Source organism: Rhinolophus sinicus, linkage group LG06 (genome assembly GCF_036562045.2).
Source record: "Rhinolophus sinicus isolate RSC01 linkage group LG06, ASM3656204v1, whole genome shotgun sequence".
Taxonomy (NCBI): Eukaryota; Metazoa; Chordata; class Mammalia; order Chiroptera; family Rhinolophidae; genus Rhinolophus; species Rhinolophus sinicus.
In genome coordinates, this window is record NC_133756.1 from 131,297,132 (window position 1) to 131,318,873 (window position 21,742).

Genomic DNA, 21,742 nt, shown 5'->3' on the forward strand with positions numbered 1-21,742 from the left:
CACTGCGTACCCCACAGCTAAGAGCCTCAGTACCTCAGATGGTATGTTCTGTCTCCCCTCACTAGGTGCTAACCTAATTGGGGTGAGGGTGGGGATGGTGACCTATTTTCTCCGTATCCTCAAAGTCCAGCCACCGCCCGTCATACTGAGGGTACTCAGGACGTGTCTGCGCAGTGAGTCTGGGGATGTAATAAAATGAGCGGGCTGTGCTCGGGGCCGAGACCTCCTCCTATGACCACAGGCTTTAGAGTGTATGCTCCATGACAGTGATTACACAGCTCAGAGGCCCTGGAGGCTTCTGAATTTAGCTTTGTTCCAGACAGCCGAGGCTACTACGACATACCCACAAGTACTGTATTACATCTAATTTTCCTTTTAAACTTGTGCTTTGTATTAGCTATGCTTAAATCCATTGAAAACATCGACTGTGGGTCCCCAGCTTCACTGTCATCAGAAAAAGTGAAAGTCAGTGGGCACTCATCCATTTGAAAGAGTGTCTGCCTCAGAAAGGAACTGAAGGCCACCCAGGCATCTTACCCGCCTCCCACACATACCCCGACACCTTTTCTCAGGGCTCAGGATGAGTGGACACAGCAGCTGCTTCCCCACCTGCAGCCTCCCTTGGAATGCAGCAGGAGCTGGCCACGTTTCAGGTACTACTTCTGCATCAGTCAAAGGAGGGATGGGGGGCCCCGTTCTAGTCCAGCTCCAGATATCAACACCCTGCCCTGAAGAAAAGGCACCCTAATCCCAGGGCCAGGGTGCAATCTGAGGACACCCCAGCTCCTCCAAGGTGACCAGGAACTGCTGCTTCCTCTCAAGGAACTCATGCTCGACTACCAAGACCATGCTGGTCTCTGTGTAGGTCAGCCCTCGCCATGGAGGCAGACAGTGAGAATGAGAACATGACACAAGCTGGTAGCAAGCTAGGCAAGCCCCGCCCCCCGCCCCCTCCTCCCTCATGGCAGCACAAAAGATGGAGTCACACAGCACCACAGATGAGAGGCTCAGCCTGGTGCACCAGCCAAACTATTGAAGGGAGCTTCAATAGAAAGAAAATAAACCAAAATGACTTGCAGGACGCCTGGGGGTGGTCAGGAGAGCCCCTGGTTAAGCAAGTGATGGAGCCAGAAGCAATGGAATGGCCCCGGTTGAAGACACAGATCAGATCATCTTACGCTTCTCCTGGGCCGACAGCCCCGTGCTGACTTCTTCAGCACTTTGTAAAGCACGTTCATCAAAGGTTCATTATTTTTTATCTGTTCCAAACACAAAGGCAAATACAACAAAACATAACAGGTGAGACATCAAACAACCCTTGAAGGAGCTGGAATCTGGGGGAACGGGCAAAGGGGAGCCTTGGGAAGATGTGTCTCAGTTGGTTTGCATGGCTTGCCAGCTGCTGGGCCTTTCTGAAAGTCAGGTCCCTGGTCTGCAAAAGGGGGTAACAAACTCTGCCTGAAGGGCTTTTGTGCAGGCTCGTTTACGTGAGAATGCCAAGTTCAGTGCCCATCTGCTTCCAGGTTCTGTGCAGAAAGCAAGAGGAAACTTTGCTTCTTTCTTCGCCCTCCCTCATCACATACTGTAAGGCATCTCTACTTTAGAGCGGTGCCACCATTAGGCCCTTAGACCCTCACCTCCACACCTGTGTTGCAGCTAAGTAATGTCTAACCAATGACCCCAAGTGCTTGCAGCTCCCTTGGGAGAAGACTGTCCGAACCGCTACGACAGTGGATCTCAACCTTGGCTTGAACACTGGAATCACCCAGGAGCTTTAACTAACACTGATGCCTGAGTCCCTGTGGGGACAGAGCCCCAGAGAGCAGTTTCCAGGCTCTCGGCCTCACATAGAAAGGTGCTGGCTCAGGTAGTAGATGGTCATCAGCTGTGACTAGTTGGCCATCAGCTGTTACCCGTTAGCCATTGGCCACTGATATAACTGCCGTGGCTAAGGTAGCAAACGGTGGTGTAGTGTGGGGTGTAATGACGTGGCGGAGTGTGGATTGCAGAGGCGGATTGCAGCTAGCAAGTGAGGTTGGTTGGCAGAGACAAGTGGATGGCAGGTTGTGGATCATGTGGCTCCTGCCTCCTGTGTCTCCAACCCAGCCGCCAGTGAGACTATAGTGGTATGATTCCCCTACCTATAGCTCCATGGGTGTTCCTTTTTGGCCTCACCATATCCTGCGTTCTTGTGTGGGGAGCGGGAGCTGAGACCCTGCATGACAGTCCCAACTTCAAGAGACTCAGATATCATTGGTGTGGGGTGGGGCCTGGGCATCGGGATTCTTAAAAGCCCTCCTGGGTCATGCTAATGTGCAACCAGGATTGGCAACCACGACTCTAAAACTTGCTCAAGTTCTCAAACTTGAGCATGCTTCAGAATCACCTGGAGGGCTTATTAACATACAGACTTCCAGGTATTGCTGATGCTGTTGGTTTGGCATCACATTTTTGAGAACTACTGCTTTGAAACAATGATTCTCAACCGTGGCTACACATTAGAAATACCTAGGGAGCTTTTTTTAAGAGTAATATCTTAGTGTTATCGATTAAGTCAGAGTTTCTAAGGGGTCGGACCCAGGAATCTATATTCAGTGAAAAAGCTGCTTGTTCTAGTTCAAGGCCAGGGTTAATAATCTCTGCTCCAGAACAGTAGACCTCCAACTTTCGTGTGCCCAAGAGTCACCCCAAAGCTTGATTTAAAACATGCAGAACTTTTGGGCACCACCTTTAAAGGTTCTAATTCAACAGAACCCTCCAGACATGCAATTTTTTAAAATCAAGCTCCCAGGTGATCCCGAAGTAGGTCGTGTCCCAGACCACAATGCAAGAAACTTTGCTCCAGAAGCTGACTTTGGGAACAGACCCTGAGTGGAGATGCCCTGATCTGAGGCTCAAACAGGAAGAAGGTGGAGGCCGGCTGATAACACAGCCCTCAGCAGGGATGAGAGCCTCTTTGGGGCTGACTGCAACCTGCTCTACCTACAAAGGCACCCCCTGAGCAGCTTGTGCTACCCTCCCCGCCACCTCCCTGTCCCAGCTGTGCTTCATAGCTGCAGAAAAACAACTCAAGCTGCCAACAAGAGCCAACCCCCACACGCCCTCTTCAGACCTGGGGGGGAGGAAGGGGTAGGGTCCTAAAGAGTAGAATGTCAATGCCAGAACTATTACACAACTCAGTGAATACACCTTTAGGGTGGGCAAAGTACATGGTACAGAAGAAAGAAGGCAAGTGGGGAGTCAGGCACTGGGTTCGAATCCCAGCTGCAAAAGTCACCTGCTACGTGGGATCCTGGTTGGTAAGGTGGGGATGCTAATTCCTATTGCTCAGGGATGCTGGGAGGATTGAGTGAGATTATTAACACCAAGTGCCCAAACACTGCCAGGCAGGAACAGATGCTTCATCAATGTAGAGTCCTTTCCATCCCGGCAGCATCAAGTAAAATGCCAGAGAAGTAAACATTTCCAAAAAGAACATGAACACAGAGCATCTTCTAAGACAGTAGGGTACGCCTTTGCGTGATTACTTGGCAGCACAGCCGGAATGCTCATTTCAGGAAGAAAAAGCTCCACAACATGGCAGGAGCAGATACCACCAGCTGACTGTGGAAGGGGAGCATCCAGCGATGGTGGAGGTGATGGGCTCTGGGTTTTGGAGCAGGGACACAGGGGTCCCTAGGCCAACCTGGTGGGGGCAGGGAGACCGTCATCCTCCAGAGAGGCTCACCTCCTATTCGCTCCCCAAGGAGGGACCTCTCCCAAGAAGCTGTGCCAGTGGGGGCTGTGCTCATCACTATTCCATGACCGGGCCCATTCAATTGTGTCCACAGATGCCCTCGTCTCAGGGACCCCTGCTGGGCTCAGCATCTTGTCTAGTATGTCACAGCATCTCAAGAGCCAGTGGGTCTCAGGGTTTTCCTGATCGAGTCACTCAACCCACCCAGTGTTCCTCTAGCCTCAGCTACACCGCAGTGATGGGGAGCTCCCCAAAACCGGTGGTGGTCCTTTCAGAAAAGTCTTTCTTCTACTAAATGAAAGCTGCCTACTTGTAGCCGCCTACCATGGAAAGGTTAGGCTGGGAGGAAGTGAGCCTGGGTGTGCAGGTGGCCGCCCTCCCCGGCTGTGTGGGGGAGCCCGCCCACCAGGGAAAGGAGGACACTGACAACACGGCCGGAGTCCCTGGAATCTATATTCCCTTTTTGGCTTAGCAGGTTGGTGTGGGTTTCAGACACTTGCAAACCAAAGCATCCCGCCTAATACACTCCTCAGCCACGGTGCCTGCAGGCCCTCAACACCTCTCCTTTGATTGCAGCCCTTCCCTCATCTGGATCCAGATGTGAGACTCATCTGGGAACCCTACAGCGCAGCTGGGTCAGAGCAGAGCAGGCCCACTGCCTCCCTGATCTGGGCACCCCATCCCTTGGGGGGAGGCCAAGGGGGTGCCAGCCTTTCTGGCAGCCATGCCAGACTGGTGACTCAGGCAGCACCAGCCCCAGCATCTCTTCCCACATGTGCAGCTGGTGCAGTTCCTCTCGGGGACCAGGTCTCTGACAGGAACCAGCAACTAGAGCAACCAGCAGACATGCAGACCAGGGAAACTCTGAGATCAAAACAGTTGTTTTCCATGATAGTGACTACTTCCCGTGATTAACTTTCCTGGTACACGCAGCTCCTACCTAGCTAGCGAAACACCCCAAGGATGTACCTTGCCTCTGTCACGTCAAACACATTTCCTGGCATAAGGACCCCAGCTCAGTTCTAAAGAACTGAATTCCTCTGGGTTCACAGTAGTAGAAGCAACATTTTAAGAGGACCTGGGAGGCAGAGTCAGAGCGCCATGCAAATCCTGACCCCCCAATAACTACCTCCATGGCCTTGGGAAAGTCATGTACCTCTCTGAGCCTCAGTCAGTCACAGAAAGATGCCACCACCTCCCTTCCAGGGCTACTGCAGGGGTTACAATGTCAACAGGAGTTAAACACAGTGAGTGGCACACATTACACCCTCTATCGTTATTAAGCTTCTGTTGGGACTCCTGGTCTGGTCTTCTATCCTGTGCCTCAGTTTCTCTCTCTAAATCCCCTTTAACTCAAATTCTGTGATCTTGACATAAAACAAACCTGAGCCGGATCTTTCCTCCAGGACCAACTGTGAGTTTCAGCTCAGACCCCAGATACTCCCACTATTCTGGCTCAGGCACTTTATTAAGTTCTCTCTTGCACTGTGCACCAAGCACTGTGACGAGGGCTGCAAGGTCCACCTGGCTGCCGGTGAGGCCAAGGTATAGGGATGCTCTACAAATACTTCTGCGCCGACTGCATGGCCCCAGGGCAGGGGCGAGAAGAAACAAGCAGGCAACATGGTGACTGGTGGTCAGGAAGGCAGGGGACCAGGGATATGGTGGTACCCAGAGCAAGTGGAGGCTGGAGGCTGGTGGACCTCTCCCCAGGTCACGTGGGGTGGTAAAGGTTGGTGGAAGGACCCTGCCCTGTCCCATCAGGGCACAGAAGGATGGGTTGGACTGCACATTTAGCCCCCACTGCTGTGTCTGAGCACTTTGTAAACTGAGGTATTACTACCATACTTAACATATGCCACAGAAGGTAGAAAATGCCCTGGTTTTGAGAGAACCCTCTGTTGTGCTTATGTCCAAAAGCCAAGTCAGACTTTGTTCACTGCTCCTTCCTTCGAAAAGCGTGGGATAGAATTAGGAACCTGGATGATTGTCTACTCTTCCCCCGCTGGCCTAGACACCCCACCCTCACCCGGGCCCTCCTTGGCTCCCGCCTTCCCTTTCCCTTAATTCTCAGCCAACTCAAACCCTCTGGCTCTTCAAGTTTCCGCACACATGCCACCTCCTCCGGAAGCCTTCCCAGCATTGCAACCCGCAGTAATCCTCATTATTTCAGCTCTGAGCACCCAGCCAGACAGATCTTTGTACTCTCATTGTAAATAAGTCTGTGTTATCTGGGGACATATCCTTTCCCCAACCCAGAGAGCTTTGGTTTTCCCCTTGTATCTCCCCTAGGCTTTCCCCAGAGCTGGGTACACAGCAAATACTCAATACATGCAGAAGTTAACAAGCTGATTTCTAAGCAAAGGCCTTGATCTTGCCTCAGCATAGAGAGGCCCCCCCATCTCTTGCCATAGGGCCCAATGTTCATCCTCCTGCTTCTTCAAGGCTGGAATATGATTGCTGGGTTAAAAATATCTCAGCCAGGTACCTCAGGGACTGGAGGAGTCATGCCTCCAAGGCGGTCAGCTGGGTACCTTCCTATGGGGCCCTCAGCTGCTCTCACACCCGTAGGTAACTAAAGGTCACATCCCTTCAGTCTATTTCACGGCTCAGGCATAAGAAGTGCTCTTCACAGTGGGAACATTCAGAGCTGTGCCAATGAAACAATAGCAGCTCTTTCAGGCAGAAGGCCTCTCGCTTCTACAGTGGCTTTCTTGGGCTCTGAGTGCTGTGGAGGCTGATTTACTGCCTGAAGCTTTATCACCTACAGGCAGGGGTCCAGTGATCATCTCCTAAGTGGGGATGGGAGGCTGTGGCCCTACAGTGCCACAGAATTCCATGTGGGACCTTCTCCCCTAGTGACAAACAATCCACCAAACTACTGGTGGCTGAAAACACCTATCAGAGGTACCTCATGAACCAAACTCACTCCCACCCCACTAGAGGCTCTGAAGAAGCAACTGGTTATTACTTGGAAGGACCTTTTGGTTTTGGCCAAGGACAGGAAGAGATCAGAATCTTGTGCCCTCGTTCCATAATCCAGAGACCTTACAGCAGAATTCATAAGAAACTGAGCCCCAAGTCTGAGGCTGTAAGAAACAAAACTCTTCTGATGGAGAACGTAGACGTCCTCATTTGGGATCCAGATTTGGTAAGACCTGCACTGCCTTTGGCTTGGGCTGAGCTCCAGTGAGGCAGACACTCTCAGAAAGGTGAGTGTCCCACAGAAGTAAGACTCCTGATGTCCACTCACCTTTAGGTCCAGGTACTCCAGGTCTTTCTTCAGCTGGAGGTAGGTATCGTCAGCCTTCAGATAAAGCAGAGAGAGAAAAAAGCCAGCTATGAACACCAACGGTTTCCATATCTCGGGGCTTCGCATGTGAATCATTTACATTGCACAGCTTCAGGGACAAAGGACCACAGCAGACCAACACATCCAGGGCCACGGGAAGCGCAAATGTCTCAGTGCAGCTCAGAGCCCTCTTTCAACATGGTGGGTCTTAACAGGTCACTGTGGGGAAAGCCAGCTTGTCCCCTCATTAGTTGAGGGGACAGTTTGATGGCAAGGAGGGGGACAGCACACATCCCACCAGAAGGCTAGGAAAGCAATGGAATTGAGGTGGAGGTGATCTGAGAAAGAAGAGAGAGGTCTGCCTGGAAGAGGGCAGGCTACACCTGAGCTAGGGTCCCCCTGAGTAGCAAGGCTCCAAGTCTTGTCATCAAACTTTGCACCAGGGTCATTCACATGCATGAAGCAAAGTGACCCCCACTGGTATGGAAAAATACCTGGAAGAGGCAGGGAGATGACTGAGGTGGCCCAGACAGGTCCCCTTAGGACCTTGGGTTTCAGAACGATAAGCACCAACAGCCCCTGGAAGTTTCCTGGCAGTTTTGGCTTCCTTTGCTCAGCAAGGAACCGATGTGGCTATGTCCGGAGCTAGTCGAGGAAAATCCAGGATCAGACCTATCTGCTGGTATCACCCCGGACAGTCTGTCAACTTCTTTAGTATAATTAATAGGAAAAGTAAGAAGAAGGAAAAGGCTGATTTCCTAGAACGCATGTTTCCCATGTAGCAGATCTCAGAAGCTGGGAGGTGGAGGGGCTGTGAAAACTCAAGAAAAGCAGTCTAGACACCATTTTCTCAGCTGACTAAGAGGCCTCCCAGCAAGCCAAGGGAAGCCAGGGCTGGGAAGCTGGTCCCTGTTTACAGCTCTGATTCAAAACAAACATACAAGATAAACAATGGGAGATGTTCAAGCAGTGCTTTGAAACATGAGAAGGCCTGAAGGACCATTGCCAGGGACACCAGTGGCTGGCAAGATCTTATTTCTATCCCTAAATTATCCCTTTACCATCCCTACTTCTTCAATCAGCCCAGTTGCTGTACACTTTCCACAGCAGTAATAAGGGCAGAGTGGAGGGATGTTATTAAAAATCACCCAAGTTCATAACCTAGGGTTTTTGTAAGTATTCCCTTACATCCATGTCCTGAGTCCCTAGCATCCCACTAAAACAGGACAGGTAAGGAAGGCAGCCATCCCCTCACCATCCTCATCTGTCTTCTGCCTACTGTGCAGCTCAAAGGGACCAGCCTCATGTGGGCCAGCATCTTCTTTAAGCTGCTCAAGGTGCCTGGGAGAGCAACTTTCTGGCCAGTCCCCGAGGAGCTTGCCTGCAAACCCCCATGTCCTAGAAAGTTTAGGATACTGTGCCAGAAAGGACCCGAGTTTTGGCTCTAGCCGAGGAATCCCGGGCAAGTCACTTCCCCTTCCTGATCTACTGCCTGGTGTGTGGTAATAACTCCTGTCCCAGGTTATGGTGAGGTTGACCAGGTCAAGGGATGTGAGGGTGCTCTGTCAGTCAGCGAGGCACTCACTCTGCCTTCTCTGTCTAGGCTGACACACACCTCTCAGCATCCCGAGGAGCGCCCCAGGTGGCAACGAGGACAACAGCCAGCACAGCTTTTCGAACGTGACCACACAGCGGCCCGGCAGTCACTACTCACAGCCAGAGAAGCCACCATTCAGGTCCCTCACACCACATGCAACCTCCTCCCGGCGCCCAGGGCGTGGGCCCCCCACCGCTGCGCAGTCTGGCAGTTGCATCCAGAAGCAAACAGGCAGGGAATGAGGGAGAGAGCTGGGCAGCAAGTACAGACTAGAGCGCGGGCACGAGGGGACACGGGCCGGCATGTCATTCCCTTGCCCGGGGGGCAGGGGGGGGGTCTCTGGCCCTGAGACAGCCCGCCAGCGCTGACCTGGCAGGTGGGAAAGGTCAGGTGATGCTGCAGTAACTGGCCGATGGCGAAATTTCGCACACTGGCCAACTGGGCCTGGTGCCGCCGTAATCGGGTGAGAAGCAGTGAGAGCTCCTCCAGCTGCAGGTGTGTAGACACATGGAGGAAATTAGCCACGGCAGGAGCGCGACACTGTAATTACTCTTCACCTTGGTGCCGTGACAGCACTGATATGACACCGTGAAGCAATTATTGCATTAATTCTGTCATTAAGACAAATAAAGGCACTGGCAGAAAAGGGACCACAGAACGTAGTTTTCTTCAGGAAACAGCAACCAACAGTGCACCCTCACCAGAGTCATACTTTGCAGACAGTTAACTAATCAAAGCAAAGACTATAAAGAAAGGAGAGGAGCTACTGTGTTCCCCCGAAAATAAGACCTAGTCAGACAATCAGCTCTAATGCGTCTTTCGGAGCAAAAATTAATATAAGAACCGGTCTTATTTTACTATAAGACCAGGTCTTACATAATTATATAGTATAATATAATATAATACCGCGTCTTATGTAATATAATATAAGACCGGGTTTTATATTAATTTTTGCTCCAAAAGACACATTAGAGCTGATTGTCTGGCTAGGTCTTATTTTTGGGAAAACAGGGTAACAGGAGAAAGGCAGGTGGCTGGAAAATGCTACCTGAAAGTTAGGAAAAGCCCACATTCTCCTCCACTTCCCCAAGCTCTTTGTTGGATCTTGGGCGGAGGACCCAATGCTGGCTGGGTGACTCTTAGCAAGTCATTCAACTTACTGAGCCTCAGTTCCCTCATCTCTAAAATGGGGGAGGGGGTGATAACTGCCCTGTAGACGTCATTTGACTGGCTTAGGAGGAAAAAAAATGGACGAGATTAAGCCCTTTGCAGGCTGTATTGTATCATTCACCTGGAGGGACAGATGAAGCGCTGCTTACCGATTTTCCATGTAAACTGGGAGCGCTGACGGTGTGGGTCATGTAACCCATGGAGGGCATGGAGCGTCGGTCCACGTGAGAAGAGTTCTGCAGGTGGGAAGACAAGACATCACACTGAGGGCTGGGGCCAGAACCTCTGCCACTCACTGCCAGGGCAGCCTACGCCATGGCACGTCACCTCTCTGAGCCTCAGACTCTTCATCTGTAAAATAGGGATACACACCTTTCTCACCGGGTCGTAACAATGATAAACTGGGAAAGCCCCTTGGAGAGTTAAAACTTAAATTAGGTTACAATAAGTAATTTAACTGATTGAACACTGACATCTTTTCCTGCCTTCCAAGCTGCAAGGAAGCAGCTGTGTGACCCGGGTGAGTTACTTGTCTCTTAATGCCTCAGGAGTTCTCATCTGTGAAATGGGCATAATTATAGCACCTAGTTCTTAGTTCTTAGGGGTTGTAAGAATTAAAGTAATGCCTTTAGGACTGTACCTGGCACCTACAGGTACTGCATAAATGTATCTATCATTATCCCAAATTGCTTAAATTTGTGTTCAAACCATGTGAGGGTCCCGACACCCTAATGCTGGACCCCAGCATCCAGGCAGGGCTCCAGAACCTCACCTTGGTGGCATGGCCCCATGCCTTCCTGGGAGAACCCCCCAGAGAGATGTCCACACTCCTCCTCTGGTCTGGTGGCTTCACAGTGACCCTCTCTGCTGGTGTGTGTGGCCGCCGGGGTGGGAAGACCCTCGGGGGCCCCGGCGGAGGGATGTCCGAGGGAGATGGAGGCACAGAGATGGAACGGGGCACCTCTAACATGCTCCTGCTCCGGCCATGATCGGTGAACTCTGGGGAACCCACAGAGATGGGCGCCGTGGGGCTGCCGTGCCGGAACTGCTGGCGCTGCTGCCACTCGTAAAGCTGCCACACGGTGCCATCCCTGTGCGCCCGGCGCTCCTCATTTGACATCTTCCGGTGGCTGGCTCTGTCCTGCGCATACTTGTAGTCACTCGGCAGGTTGCGGGGAGGGGGCGAAGAGCCCCCCGAGGGGTGGTGGGTGCTCTTGGGGAGCGTCTGGTAGTTTTCTGGGAAGGACAGGGACTGGCTCGGGGCACCGTAGCGAGGAAGGGTGTGGTCCACGGGCAGGCTGAGGGGAAAGGAGACGGACAGGTAAGCTGACCAGCAAGGGTCTGCCAGGCTTCTGGAAACATGGCTGGGTAAAGGTACCAATCCAGGCAGGTGTCTGAGCCCTGTAAGAACCTCAAAGAACAATTGAAGCAGACATCCAGGACTTTTGTCTCTTCCTCCCCTGCCAGAGGACTCCAAAACCGTATTTCCCTGTCAGCCTTGGAATGTCAAGGCGGATGTGGCTGCCCCTCGATCAACACTTCAAATGCAGCGTGATTAATCCTGCCTTCTCCTCTCTCACTTGACCTGTCAGCTCCCCTGGTGGGTATGCATATTTCTAGGAAGCACCTCATAATTCTCCCTCTGCCCAGACTTTCCCTCTGCCCAGTATCCTAGCCCAGTATCCAAGTTCTGGAGGATCTTTAAAAAAAGATGGCTTGTGGTAGTTCCTTCCTTTTTCTACAGCTCTAGTCTAGATGCTGATGAATGGCTTCCCCTCAATTTTGAGACCTTCCTAGCTATTAGGTTGGTGCAAAAGCAATTGCGGTTTTTGCAATTTTTTTTTTTAACCTTTTGAACCACAATTATTTTTGCACCAAACTAACAGTTCCCACATGGCACACAATCAGCTGCTTGGACCTAATGCCTCCCATGCTCCAAAATCTTCACTGGCTTCCTGCTGCTTAAGAAATAAAATCTAAACCCCTTCTCCTGGTACACATAGCTCTCTAGCCCCTGACCTCACAAGTCCTGCTGTTTTCTCACTGCCCCTCCTACTGGGGCCAGGGCAGGGCTGGGGCAAGCCAGGCGTCTAGGGCCCAATATGCGAGGAGGTGCCCCCCTCAGGTGCAGTCCATATTTACTGAGAGCAAGAGCCTCACCTGAATCCTGCCCGGCCTCCTACACCCCTGGGCAACTTCTCACGGTGGAAAAAGCAGAGGCAGTCTGATCTGGGGTTGAGTCCTAGCTCCTCTCTCCACCAGCTATGTGACCTAAGCAACTTGCCTGACTGCTCTGAGCCTCGGTTTCCTTACCTGTGGCATGAGGGCAGTATTACTTGCCTCATGACGCTGTTCTGAAGAGTAAATGAGACAAGTTAAGAGAATGCTGGGTCCGTGCTTGATACACAGAAGGCACTTCACCTGTGGGTGCTTCCTTCCCACCTCCCCTTATTCTCATACGGTTTTTCCCTCCAGTACTTGTATGGGCCCTCCCTTGCCCTATTCACCCTAATCTCACTCTTTCTCCAGGACACTGTCCCATGCCTCTTCCATGGAGGTCTTCTGCGATGTCGCAGCCCTCAGGGTCCCTGCTCTGACCTAGTTATTGTATGGTCTGTAACTTTTCCAAGGTCCTGTAGTGACATAACTTTCCATACTTGCAAAACACGTCTCCCTCAGCCAAGCTGTAAATCCTTGAAGGGCAGGAACCATATCTCACATTCTGTGGTATTATCCACGGCCTGAGAAACTCTTGACGCATAACCAGCCCTTCAACAAATATCCCAGCACACAAAAGCTGGATGTGATTGTGAAAACTACTACCAGCCAGCCAACTTATTTTCTGAAAGAAAAATTGCAGCCGAGAGCACAGTACAGAGTTTTATGCGGCCTTAAAAGTCTAACCTGGAGACAACATTATGTTGTAAAAAGAGAAGTTCTGGAGTCAGATAGGCCTGGATGTTTTTATCTACCAATTTGACCTAACAAACTTTTACATGGCATTTAGCACAGGCCAGACATGGTTCTAAGCCAGTGCTACTTAACCTGTGCTCAGGGGACCAGCAGCTTCAGCACAGCCAGGGCACTTGTTAGATGTGCTGCTTATCAGGTCCCACCCAGCCCTGCCCAATCAGAAAGTCGGGGGGCATGGCCCAGCCACCCATGTTTTAACAAGCCCTCAGGGGGCTCTAATGTTCTACAACTTCTAAAATTGTTCTAATTGTTTTAAAACTCACCTCATTTAATCACTTCCTAACTGCATGTCCTCAGGTAAGTGTCATGTACGCCCTCACTTTCCTTATTATAAAGTGGGGGATACTGAGAACCACTTAATAGATTGTTGTGAGGATTTTAGAAATAGTTGTCATTCAAAAACGGTAGCTTTCTCCTCCCCTTTTATCATTATCTATGCAATTACAGGAGGTAATTTTAAGATCTCTAACAACCCAGACCTGTTTAGGGTGTCTGTCTGGCCTGTCTCCTTGCCACTAGGTGGCAGGGTTTGCTACTGATTTCCCCAAATCAGAGGGGCCCCTGTTTCTGAGGAAGGGGCAATGCCTGCATCCTCCAACAGAGGTGCTGGCAGTGACACAAACCAGGCCGGGGGATTCCCCTAGGGATTTATGACTTTACTAACCATTGTTCCCTCCGCCTGAAGCAAAATACAAACTGGGCAAAGCATGTCCTACCTATGCTCCCACCCAGGCACCCCTCCCATCTGGCTCTGCGGCCCATGCTCGTTACCTGCCTACAGGCTCCTGATGGTCAATGCCATCAGGGGTCCCTGCACTGGGCAGTGCCCCAAAGCCCTCAGCTTGTCCTCTAGCCTGTGCCCTCTGCCTACACACTGCCTGCCATCCCCCTGGCGCTGGCCATTTGGGGGTAACCCCAAAGGTCCCAGTACAATGGTGAGACCTGGCTCCACAGGCCAAACCATGTAACTAACCAATGGTGGAAGGAAGGACACAGGAGGTAGGTTGTGAGATGAGCAAAAGATCGCCCTCGGAGAAGGCAGGAGCCCCCAGAGCAGCTTTGTCCCTGATCACAGATCCATTTGCTGTCCCCCAACTCCAGCTGTACCCCGAAAGAATGCTGATGGTCTCTTGCCCTCACACCTTGGTCTGTGGCTACAGATCCTCCCTGTTCCAAAAGGCACCAAACAGAATATTCTGACACATCCACTATAAAATGGCCATATCAAAATGTAACATCAATTTTTACAACCAATTACTTAATTCAGCATATATTTCTCACCCTAACTTCCATATCAATTGTGCAGAACTTTCACTTTTCTACTCTGTCCTTTGTTATAACGTTTGAGTCCCTGATTCCACCCCCACCCCTGCCTTTTTATTTTACACGTATGTATTACTTTAAACACCAGGAAAAAAAAAAAAAAAAACCCAGGAGGCTAGGATTACAAAACAATCTCTTAGAATGTGGTAAGATTCTAAGGGTATGTCAGTCTGTCCCCTGCAAACCATTATTCTAAGGGAGTTGAATGGTGCGAAATGCGTATCTCCAGGTACTGAAAGAACAGTTAGAAATAATTTCTTGTGTGGTCTAGAGCCATGAATACAAGATCATATTTCTGCCCAAATAACCTTCCTTCTGAAGTCCAACGTGCTCAATTTAATGAGCTTAGCACAGTCAATCATACACAATGCAGAGATATCCATCGTCTATATTTTTCAAATGGAGGAGGTTCCTTTATTAAGCAGCCAGATCTACTTATTACTTGATGTTCGATTTCCAACATCTCTTAAAGGTAAAAAACAACTCTGGGAATGCAAGGTTCAGTCCTTTCAAGCTGCACGTGAGTGATCAGAGACTGAGCATTTTGCTTACTCAGACTGATGGCTTTCTTCTCCAAAGGGCAGTCCATACTCTGCCTTCCACTGTTCACTTTTACTTTTCAGCCCACTGCAAGGTGCTTCCAGCACTAGACTGAAATTCCTCTCACAGTGTGTTCAATGACCATCAAGGTCAGTGAACTGTTTTTATCTACAGACCTTATGTCGTCCTATATCTTAGATAAGAATGGCTCCAACTCCCATCTCACATCCTAGGGACAGTCCAAGGGCTTCCCCCAGCCACCTCTTATCTCCTTGCATTTGACTTCTCATCTTTTAGCTCCCTGCTCCCCGGTGAGACCCCACCCCCAAATACAGGCCATTGTGTGTAGCAGAATTATGTAGGTTTGTGCGCTGCCAGAAGCAGTTATGTAGAGACATTTCACAACCAACAACTTATAATTGCTTTATCAGTCGCGCAGCTTTTGGAAGTCCCTTCTGTGCCCCTGACATGAAGGGTTTCTCACTGGCTGTGCCATCTTTCGGGTTCCCTCCCACCTTCCCCTCCCATTTTTCTGCCTCCTAACTTTAAAATTCTAGCCCTATTAAGAATGGCAATTCAGGTTTGCCTGTCTAAGCTCATCAAGATGCTCAGTGGAACCAAAGGCCACTCTCTGCTACTGAGCAAAAAAAAATCAGCAGAGACTCGAGGTTCCAGACTCTCCTTCAGGGGTGCCAGCCTCCTCGGAAGGCACCACCCCCAGGGAGAAGTCCTTATTTGCAAAACCCGGTGCTGCCGACAGGACTCCTTCCAAACGCAACTCCTGCCCCACACTCTGGTTTTCCTCCTCCAACTCCTACTAGGCTCCTTTGTGGACACTCTGCTTTTGTCCACCCCTCGGGCTGGAGATGCCCAAGGTTCCGTCTCTGTCTGCTATTGTTCACACTAAGCTAGGGATTCTCAACCCTGGCTGCACATTAGAATCACCCGGAGGCAGGGGGTGTTTTTAAAACTCCTGATGTCCAGGCTGCAACCCAGATCAGTGGCATCAGATTTCTGTGCATGGTACCCAGGCCTCAGTAAATATCAAACTTCTCTTATATACTGGTATCACCTGGGGAGCTTTTAAAACATACCGATGTCTTGATCTTACCCCAGACCAATTACAGTGGTACCTCAGTTTTCGAACGTAATCCACGAGTTCTGAAACATTCGAAAACAGCCGACAGCTAGGCCTCAGGATCTTGCACTCAGTGGAAGCTCTGTGACATGATCAACTTCCGAGTTGTATTCGAAAACCGAAGCATTTATTTCCATGTTTATGGCGTTCATAAACCAAAATGTTTGTCCACGGAGACGTTCGAAAACTGAGGTACTACTGTAAATCAAAATCTCTGGGGCAGGGTCTCAAATAATCAAATGATGCAGCCAGGATGAAGAACCACTGCTCCAAGCATTCCAACCTGAGTGACGTCCCCTACTGCAATGGCCTCAGTTACCACGTCTGGGGCAATGATTTCCAAATCTCTAACCTGAACGAACCCATATTCGCTATAAACCACTGGTCATCTCCACCTGGCCACTCCACCAGGACCACACTCCTCGAGCTCACTTCTCTCTGATGCTCACCCCTTGTGCGTGGCCCCACATTACCTGTTAACCAAGCCAGACTTGAATGTTAAATTAACTTCAAGTCCACCTGTGGCGCTTCCCACTTCCAGACCGAGATAAACCAAGTCCTACACCTAGCCAACCACGTATCCTGTCCATCCCGGCCCCACTGTCCACACCATCTTCTCTGCTTTTGTTTAGGTCTTCCCTCCTCCCCAGACTATAACCACCTTCTGCTTGATCATTTTCTCCTTTCGGGCTCTTTTCCGTCTCAATCATCTTCCATATTGTCACCGGAGCAAGGAGTTAACCTAAAACAGTTCTCAGTGTTGATATGGGGGTGGGGAAACATGGACACCCTTGGTGGTTTATAAACTGAAACAGCATCTTTGGAGGGCAATTTTGTAATACACATATCTATCATAATATGAATCACATATATCCTTCGACCCAGTAAGTCCACTTCAAGTGATTTATTCTTCAAGTGCAGTTGCACTTGTATGCAAAGTCAAGTGGGCAAGGATAGTCACTGCAGCATACGGTAAGTTCGTGATAGCACGTTTGCGACCAACCTAATTGTCCATCCAAAGGGAATGGTGTGAAGATCACTAGATCCATACAATGGAGTCCCCTGCACCATTTCAAATTAATGATATATGTCTATATGTGTCGATGTGAAAAGATAGCCAAGATACACTATTGTTAAACATATAGCTAGATACATATATACTGATACAGTAAGTGAAAAGGGCAAAGAACATAGTTTCTCTTCTTTTTTTTTAAATACAGCGGTTAGTCTTTGGGAAGTAGAACTAGGTTTCTGAAATAAAACAGGGAGGACTTAATTTTCGGTACTGTTCGGTATTGTTTGTATTTTTTACCTTGTGACTGGAACACTGGTTATCCAGGAGATTGACACACCCAGCTGTGAATTTGGTGATGAATTAGTAATCGGTACAGAGAAAATTAACTAATAGCATGAAAATTAGCAACACCAGGGAAAACAAAAAATTGTACGGCAAACAAAATGTAATCATAATATACTATATGGCCCAGCTTTGAATATCTATACTGTCATAATAACATAAAAAATGACCAGTGATCTAAACAAAAATAAGGCTATAAGTATATTGTGAAGCTGGGATAAGGGTAAGTATGTCTGTTGGAAAGGAAACGTAGAGGGGGAATAAGAGACTTAAATCCTTATCTCCTAGACTAGAATGTCCATAGATAACTAGAACTACAAAGTCAAGCAAGAGCAGTATAAGTATTTTATTTGGAAAGATGGAGATAAACTGGGAAAACTAAAAAAATCAAAAGTGGTTGCCTCAAAAGCCAAGAGTCAGGAGCAGGGGTGAAGAGGGGTCCTACTACCTAAATCCTTTAACTACATAAATGTATTATTTTAGTAAAAGAAATTTTTTAAACAAGGGTAACTAAAACTGCCATTTTCATTTTGGATGACGTATATCAGAATCACCTGGGAAATTTCTTCAACATATACCCGGACTTGCTGTGTTAGAATTGGCATGTAGAATTGGCTATCTAGTCTGAAAAAACACTCCCCAGGTGGGTTCAGATGCCTCTTTCCTGCTAACACCCTTCGATCTACCATCCTGACTATTACCTGGTATCATGCCAGGCTCCAGTTTCAAGTCCATCGATGGCTTTCATGAGCCTTCCAGATTAAATCCAAACTCTTCAGCAGGAAACACAGCCTCCTCACCAGAGCCAAACTCTTGTCCTTCCTATCTGCCCCTATTTCTGCTTTCTTCTACTTTTACCTCCCTTAGCAGCCCCATATTGAGTTCAGTTCCTGAGAGCTGTTACATCCAAGAGGGAACTATTAACTTACCATGAGTAGCTTCTCTCTGACTACACTGTCTCCTTTGGCTGGATCCCCTTTTGTTGCTAACTTCTAAGTGTTGGGGTATCATTTATGTGCTGATTGCTTCCATTGAGTTATGTCCAACCAGACCTCAAACTTCAACACCACAAGCCACAGCCAGCTGCCCACCTGACACCTCCCCTTGGATAGGTAATAGGTTTCTCAGACTTCTATGTCCAAAACGGAAACCCTGATTTCCCCTGAACTTGTAACTTAGCCTTCCCCAGCTCAACCACCATCAGCTGTTCAAGTCAAAACTCTAAGGATCCTCCTTGTTCCTCTCTTTCTCTCATCCCACACATCCAATTTGCTGATAGGTTTTGCCGTTGACAAAATGTACCTCAAATTTATTTCTATGTCCACCGTTACCATCCTGGACTCTTGGAACAGCCTCCTCCTTAGACATTTAACTTCTTTGTGAATTATCCATCAGATTACATCACTTACCATTTGAAGCCTTCCAGGGGTTCCCCCTACTGCTCTTTCAAATAAAATCCAAGTTCCTTACATCGGAGTACGAGGACCTGCATGGCACAGCCCCTGCCAGCTTTCCAGCCTCAGTCAGCAAGAAGGCCACTTAGAACTACCTAGTCCAGCACCGAGAACAGCAGCTTCCCTCCCCTGTGTCCTTGGGCAGTAGCTTTCTGTTTTTGATAAAAGACCAACTGTGAACAAACAGAACTGACACCTGTTCCCCTGTGGTTTCTCCACCATCTACCCTCACAACTGCTCAGGTGGACCAGATTAAAGAGGTTACACAACCCACACATGCACACCACACCCACACATCTGAAAGCAGGTCGCGGCTACTCCCCTAGGAGCACGGCTGCCTCCCGAGCCCACAGGGGGAGAGTCTGGGCCGCTCCAACAGGGAGAATGAAGTTTGGCATTTTCGCACATGTGAACCGGGCCTGGGGCAGACGGGGTCTGAGCTCTGGCACATCCACTGTGGCCCCGCCAGCCCCTGGGGAGCTTTCTGAATGCACCATGGCCTTTCTATTTCCTCTCCGTTGGTGGTTTGTTTTATAAGCCTGAGGATGGAAAGGTGGAGGAGCTGTCCTCACAATGAAAACAAAATACAGTGGCTTCTGGGCACGATGGGGAAGCTGGGTGGCCCTGAATTCTTCACATCCATAACTGTGTCCTAATTCATCTAAAATTATAATAAAATACAGACAGTGCTTTGCAAATGGCAAGGATATGTTTCCTCTAAATAATTAAAAACCGCTTCTTGGAGGAACGGGTATGATAAAGCCCCTGTCAGCAGTGCCGAGCACAGCGCCATGTGGCTGAAGTTAAAACGGGTCTGTGTTTACTCTTCTTTCTACAAATATTTCCCAGTGTAGAGAAGGAGCAGTGTAAGAGGAGAAGAGGAGTTACTATCTACATGCGGACTGTCTCAAGGCACGCTCCCTGGGGACCAGAGAAGCCTCCTGATGTAATCTCGTGCGGATTTAGGAGGCTCACAGACCCAGGTCTGAACTCGGGCTTTGCCTCCTGTCTGTGGACCCTGGGCAGGATCCTTCACTTCTCCAAGCCCCCGTTTCTTCATCTATAAATGAGGGCCACTGCTCCCTCCTTGCAGGGATGTTACGGGGATTTATGGAGACAATGGTGGTAGAGAGTTTGAGGCCGGCATTATCCACCACATGCTGGGTAAATGACAGCTACTGTTATTTCATTATTATGCTCATGAACGGCTGTGATCCTATTACTGACCTCCTGCCATCCCCCTTCTGGGACTTCGCCCAGTGTTCCACCTGGGCCAGGTTGCTCCTCCTCTGGCTGGGCTTTTCATGGTTGGTCCTGGGAGGAAAGGCCCGCTGGTATCCGCCAGTCCCGTTCTGCTCTCCTGGGCCATACAGGATGCCATTCCTCTCTGCCCGCTGGGGCTGTGCCTGCTGGCCTCGCAGGCCACCGGGTAAATCCACGAACAAGGCATCCTCCTCAGCGGGTGAGTACGGGGACCTGGCCTTGCTCCTGTCCCGCTTGCCCTCCAGTGGGTCCCTCTGGGAACGGTACCGTTCTTCCTCTTGCTCCCGCCTCTCGAAGCCAAAGGAGTCCTCATGGCGGCGATAAGGACAGTCCCTCGCATGTCTGGGTCCCACACGGCCACACTCACGACAGGCCTCTGCATGGTTGGCCTGGGGGACTGCCTGCTGCTCCAGCTTCTCCATGTCCCTGCGATGACAGCAGAACATTCAGCCGCGTCCAGACAGCACAGCGGGCAGCCAAGACTCCCCAAAGAGCACACTTTACACTCAAATTACCTCCAGGCCTTTGCCTGGGCTGTTCCCTCTGCCTGGACCACCTTTTATGACCAGTCCCTCACTCTGCCTCCCTGACCTAATACTCCTTTGGGATTTAGCTAAAATGTCACCTCCACCAGGAAACCACCCCAGCCTCAACCACCAGGTCTAGATTGGGACCTTAGCGGACTCCACTGTCACACTGATCACACTGGAGCATAATTGCATGTTTACTCTTCTAGTAGCCAAGAGACATGAGTTCCATCGGGCGAGAGGCCCATCTGGCCGATCATTGTACACCCAGAAATTCTGTGCAATGACTGGTAGGAATAGGTGCTCCGTAAATACCACTGAATGAATAAATGATACATGTGACATTGCCATGCCTTTCCCTTTTGCATCTGTTATCTATTTGTCTGGGGCAGTCCAGCTTGAATAGAAGGCTCCTGAGTCCAAGGCCTCTCCCACCGGCAGCTGACACAGCCCAAAGTACAACTGTCAGCATAATGAATGTCTCTGCAAGATGAAGAGAATAGGCACAGCGATCTCATTATATGACCACTTATCGATCTCATCAGGAAACTGCTCAAACAGAACCCCATAAGAACACTGACCTAACAACAACTCTCTGAAGTATTATTTGTCAGAATTTACAGATAAGGAAACTAAGGCACAGAGAAGATAAGTGACTTGCCCAAGATCATACAGCTGGAAAAGAGTGGAGCCAGGCAGGCGGCAGAGCCCTTGTGCTCTTGCCACTGCTGTCTGCTGCCTCCCCATACGCATGTCGGTGGCCTAGATATTATACACGCAAAGCTGGAAATTGTAAAGGAGAATGGGGGAGGGGGTGATAGGTCAGGGTGTGAACTGAGGCTAGAGGAAGGGCTTCTGGGGCATAGAGGAGTCCTTGTTCATGGTCCGTCTCCTCTAAGCTGCCCTTCTCCCCACCTCCTTGAGGCAGGGTCCTAGATATGTCTGCATCCCTGCTAACTGGCACCTGCTTCCAGGAACACAGCAGAATTTAGATTGGAGAGGCAGGGGAACACACTCCAGCCTAGCCCAGCAGGGCCAGAAAAATTACCAGGGACCCTTGGATGGGGCAGCCAGTCTACTTGTACTCCTTGGTAAAAAGGTCCTGGCCTTAAGACCCATTACTCCTCAAATGCCAAGCCAGAGGATTCTCCATTGCGTACAACAGAAATGTTGCTGCATTTATATTTAGGTGGCCAGACCCTGTGTGTTCTTGCAACAACCTCAGAACCTCAGCTACCAATAATCAGCACAGATCCAGGGCAGAACCAATCCAGTCTGGGAGGTAGTTAAAATGTCAATATAAAGTGAAAATACAACCCGTCGTACAGGGTCTGCTTGTTAGTGTGTTAGGCCTGACTGTTGGCCTGAACCT

At 49.8% G+C, this 21,742-nt stretch overlaps 1 protein-coding gene across 19 annotated transcripts in view; it reads right to left on the bottom strand.

Moving 5' to 3' along the window:
* PLEKHA7 (pleckstrin homology domain containing A7) overlaps positions 1–21,742 on the bottom strand; it is a 204,555-nt gene that overhangs the window by 27,238 nt on the left and 155,575 nt on the right. For 13 of the 19 annotated variants that reach the window (XR_012497530.1, XR_012497529.1, XM_074336072.1 and 10 more), the window contains 6 exons: positions 19,808–20,269; positions 10,568–11,093; positions 9,945–10,031; positions 8,995–9,114; positions 6,990–7,043; positions 1,179–1,259 (listed from right to left, as the gene is read on the bottom strand). Coding sequence is in view for 17 of the 19 variants with exons in the window: in XM_074336072.1 (XP_074192173.1) it covers positions 1,179–1,259; positions 6,990–7,043; positions 8,995–9,114; positions 9,945–10,031; positions 10,568–11,093; positions 19,808–20,269 (1,330 nt within the window). In the remaining 2 variants the exon portion in view is untranslated. The remainder of the gene's footprint in view (positions 1–1,178; positions 1,260–6,989; positions 7,044–8,994; positions 9,115–9,944; positions 10,032–10,567; positions 11,094–19,807; positions 20,270–21,742) is intronic. The other 6 variants (XM_019746626.2, XM_019746625.2, XM_074336073.1 and 3 more) reach the window with 5 other exon arrangements.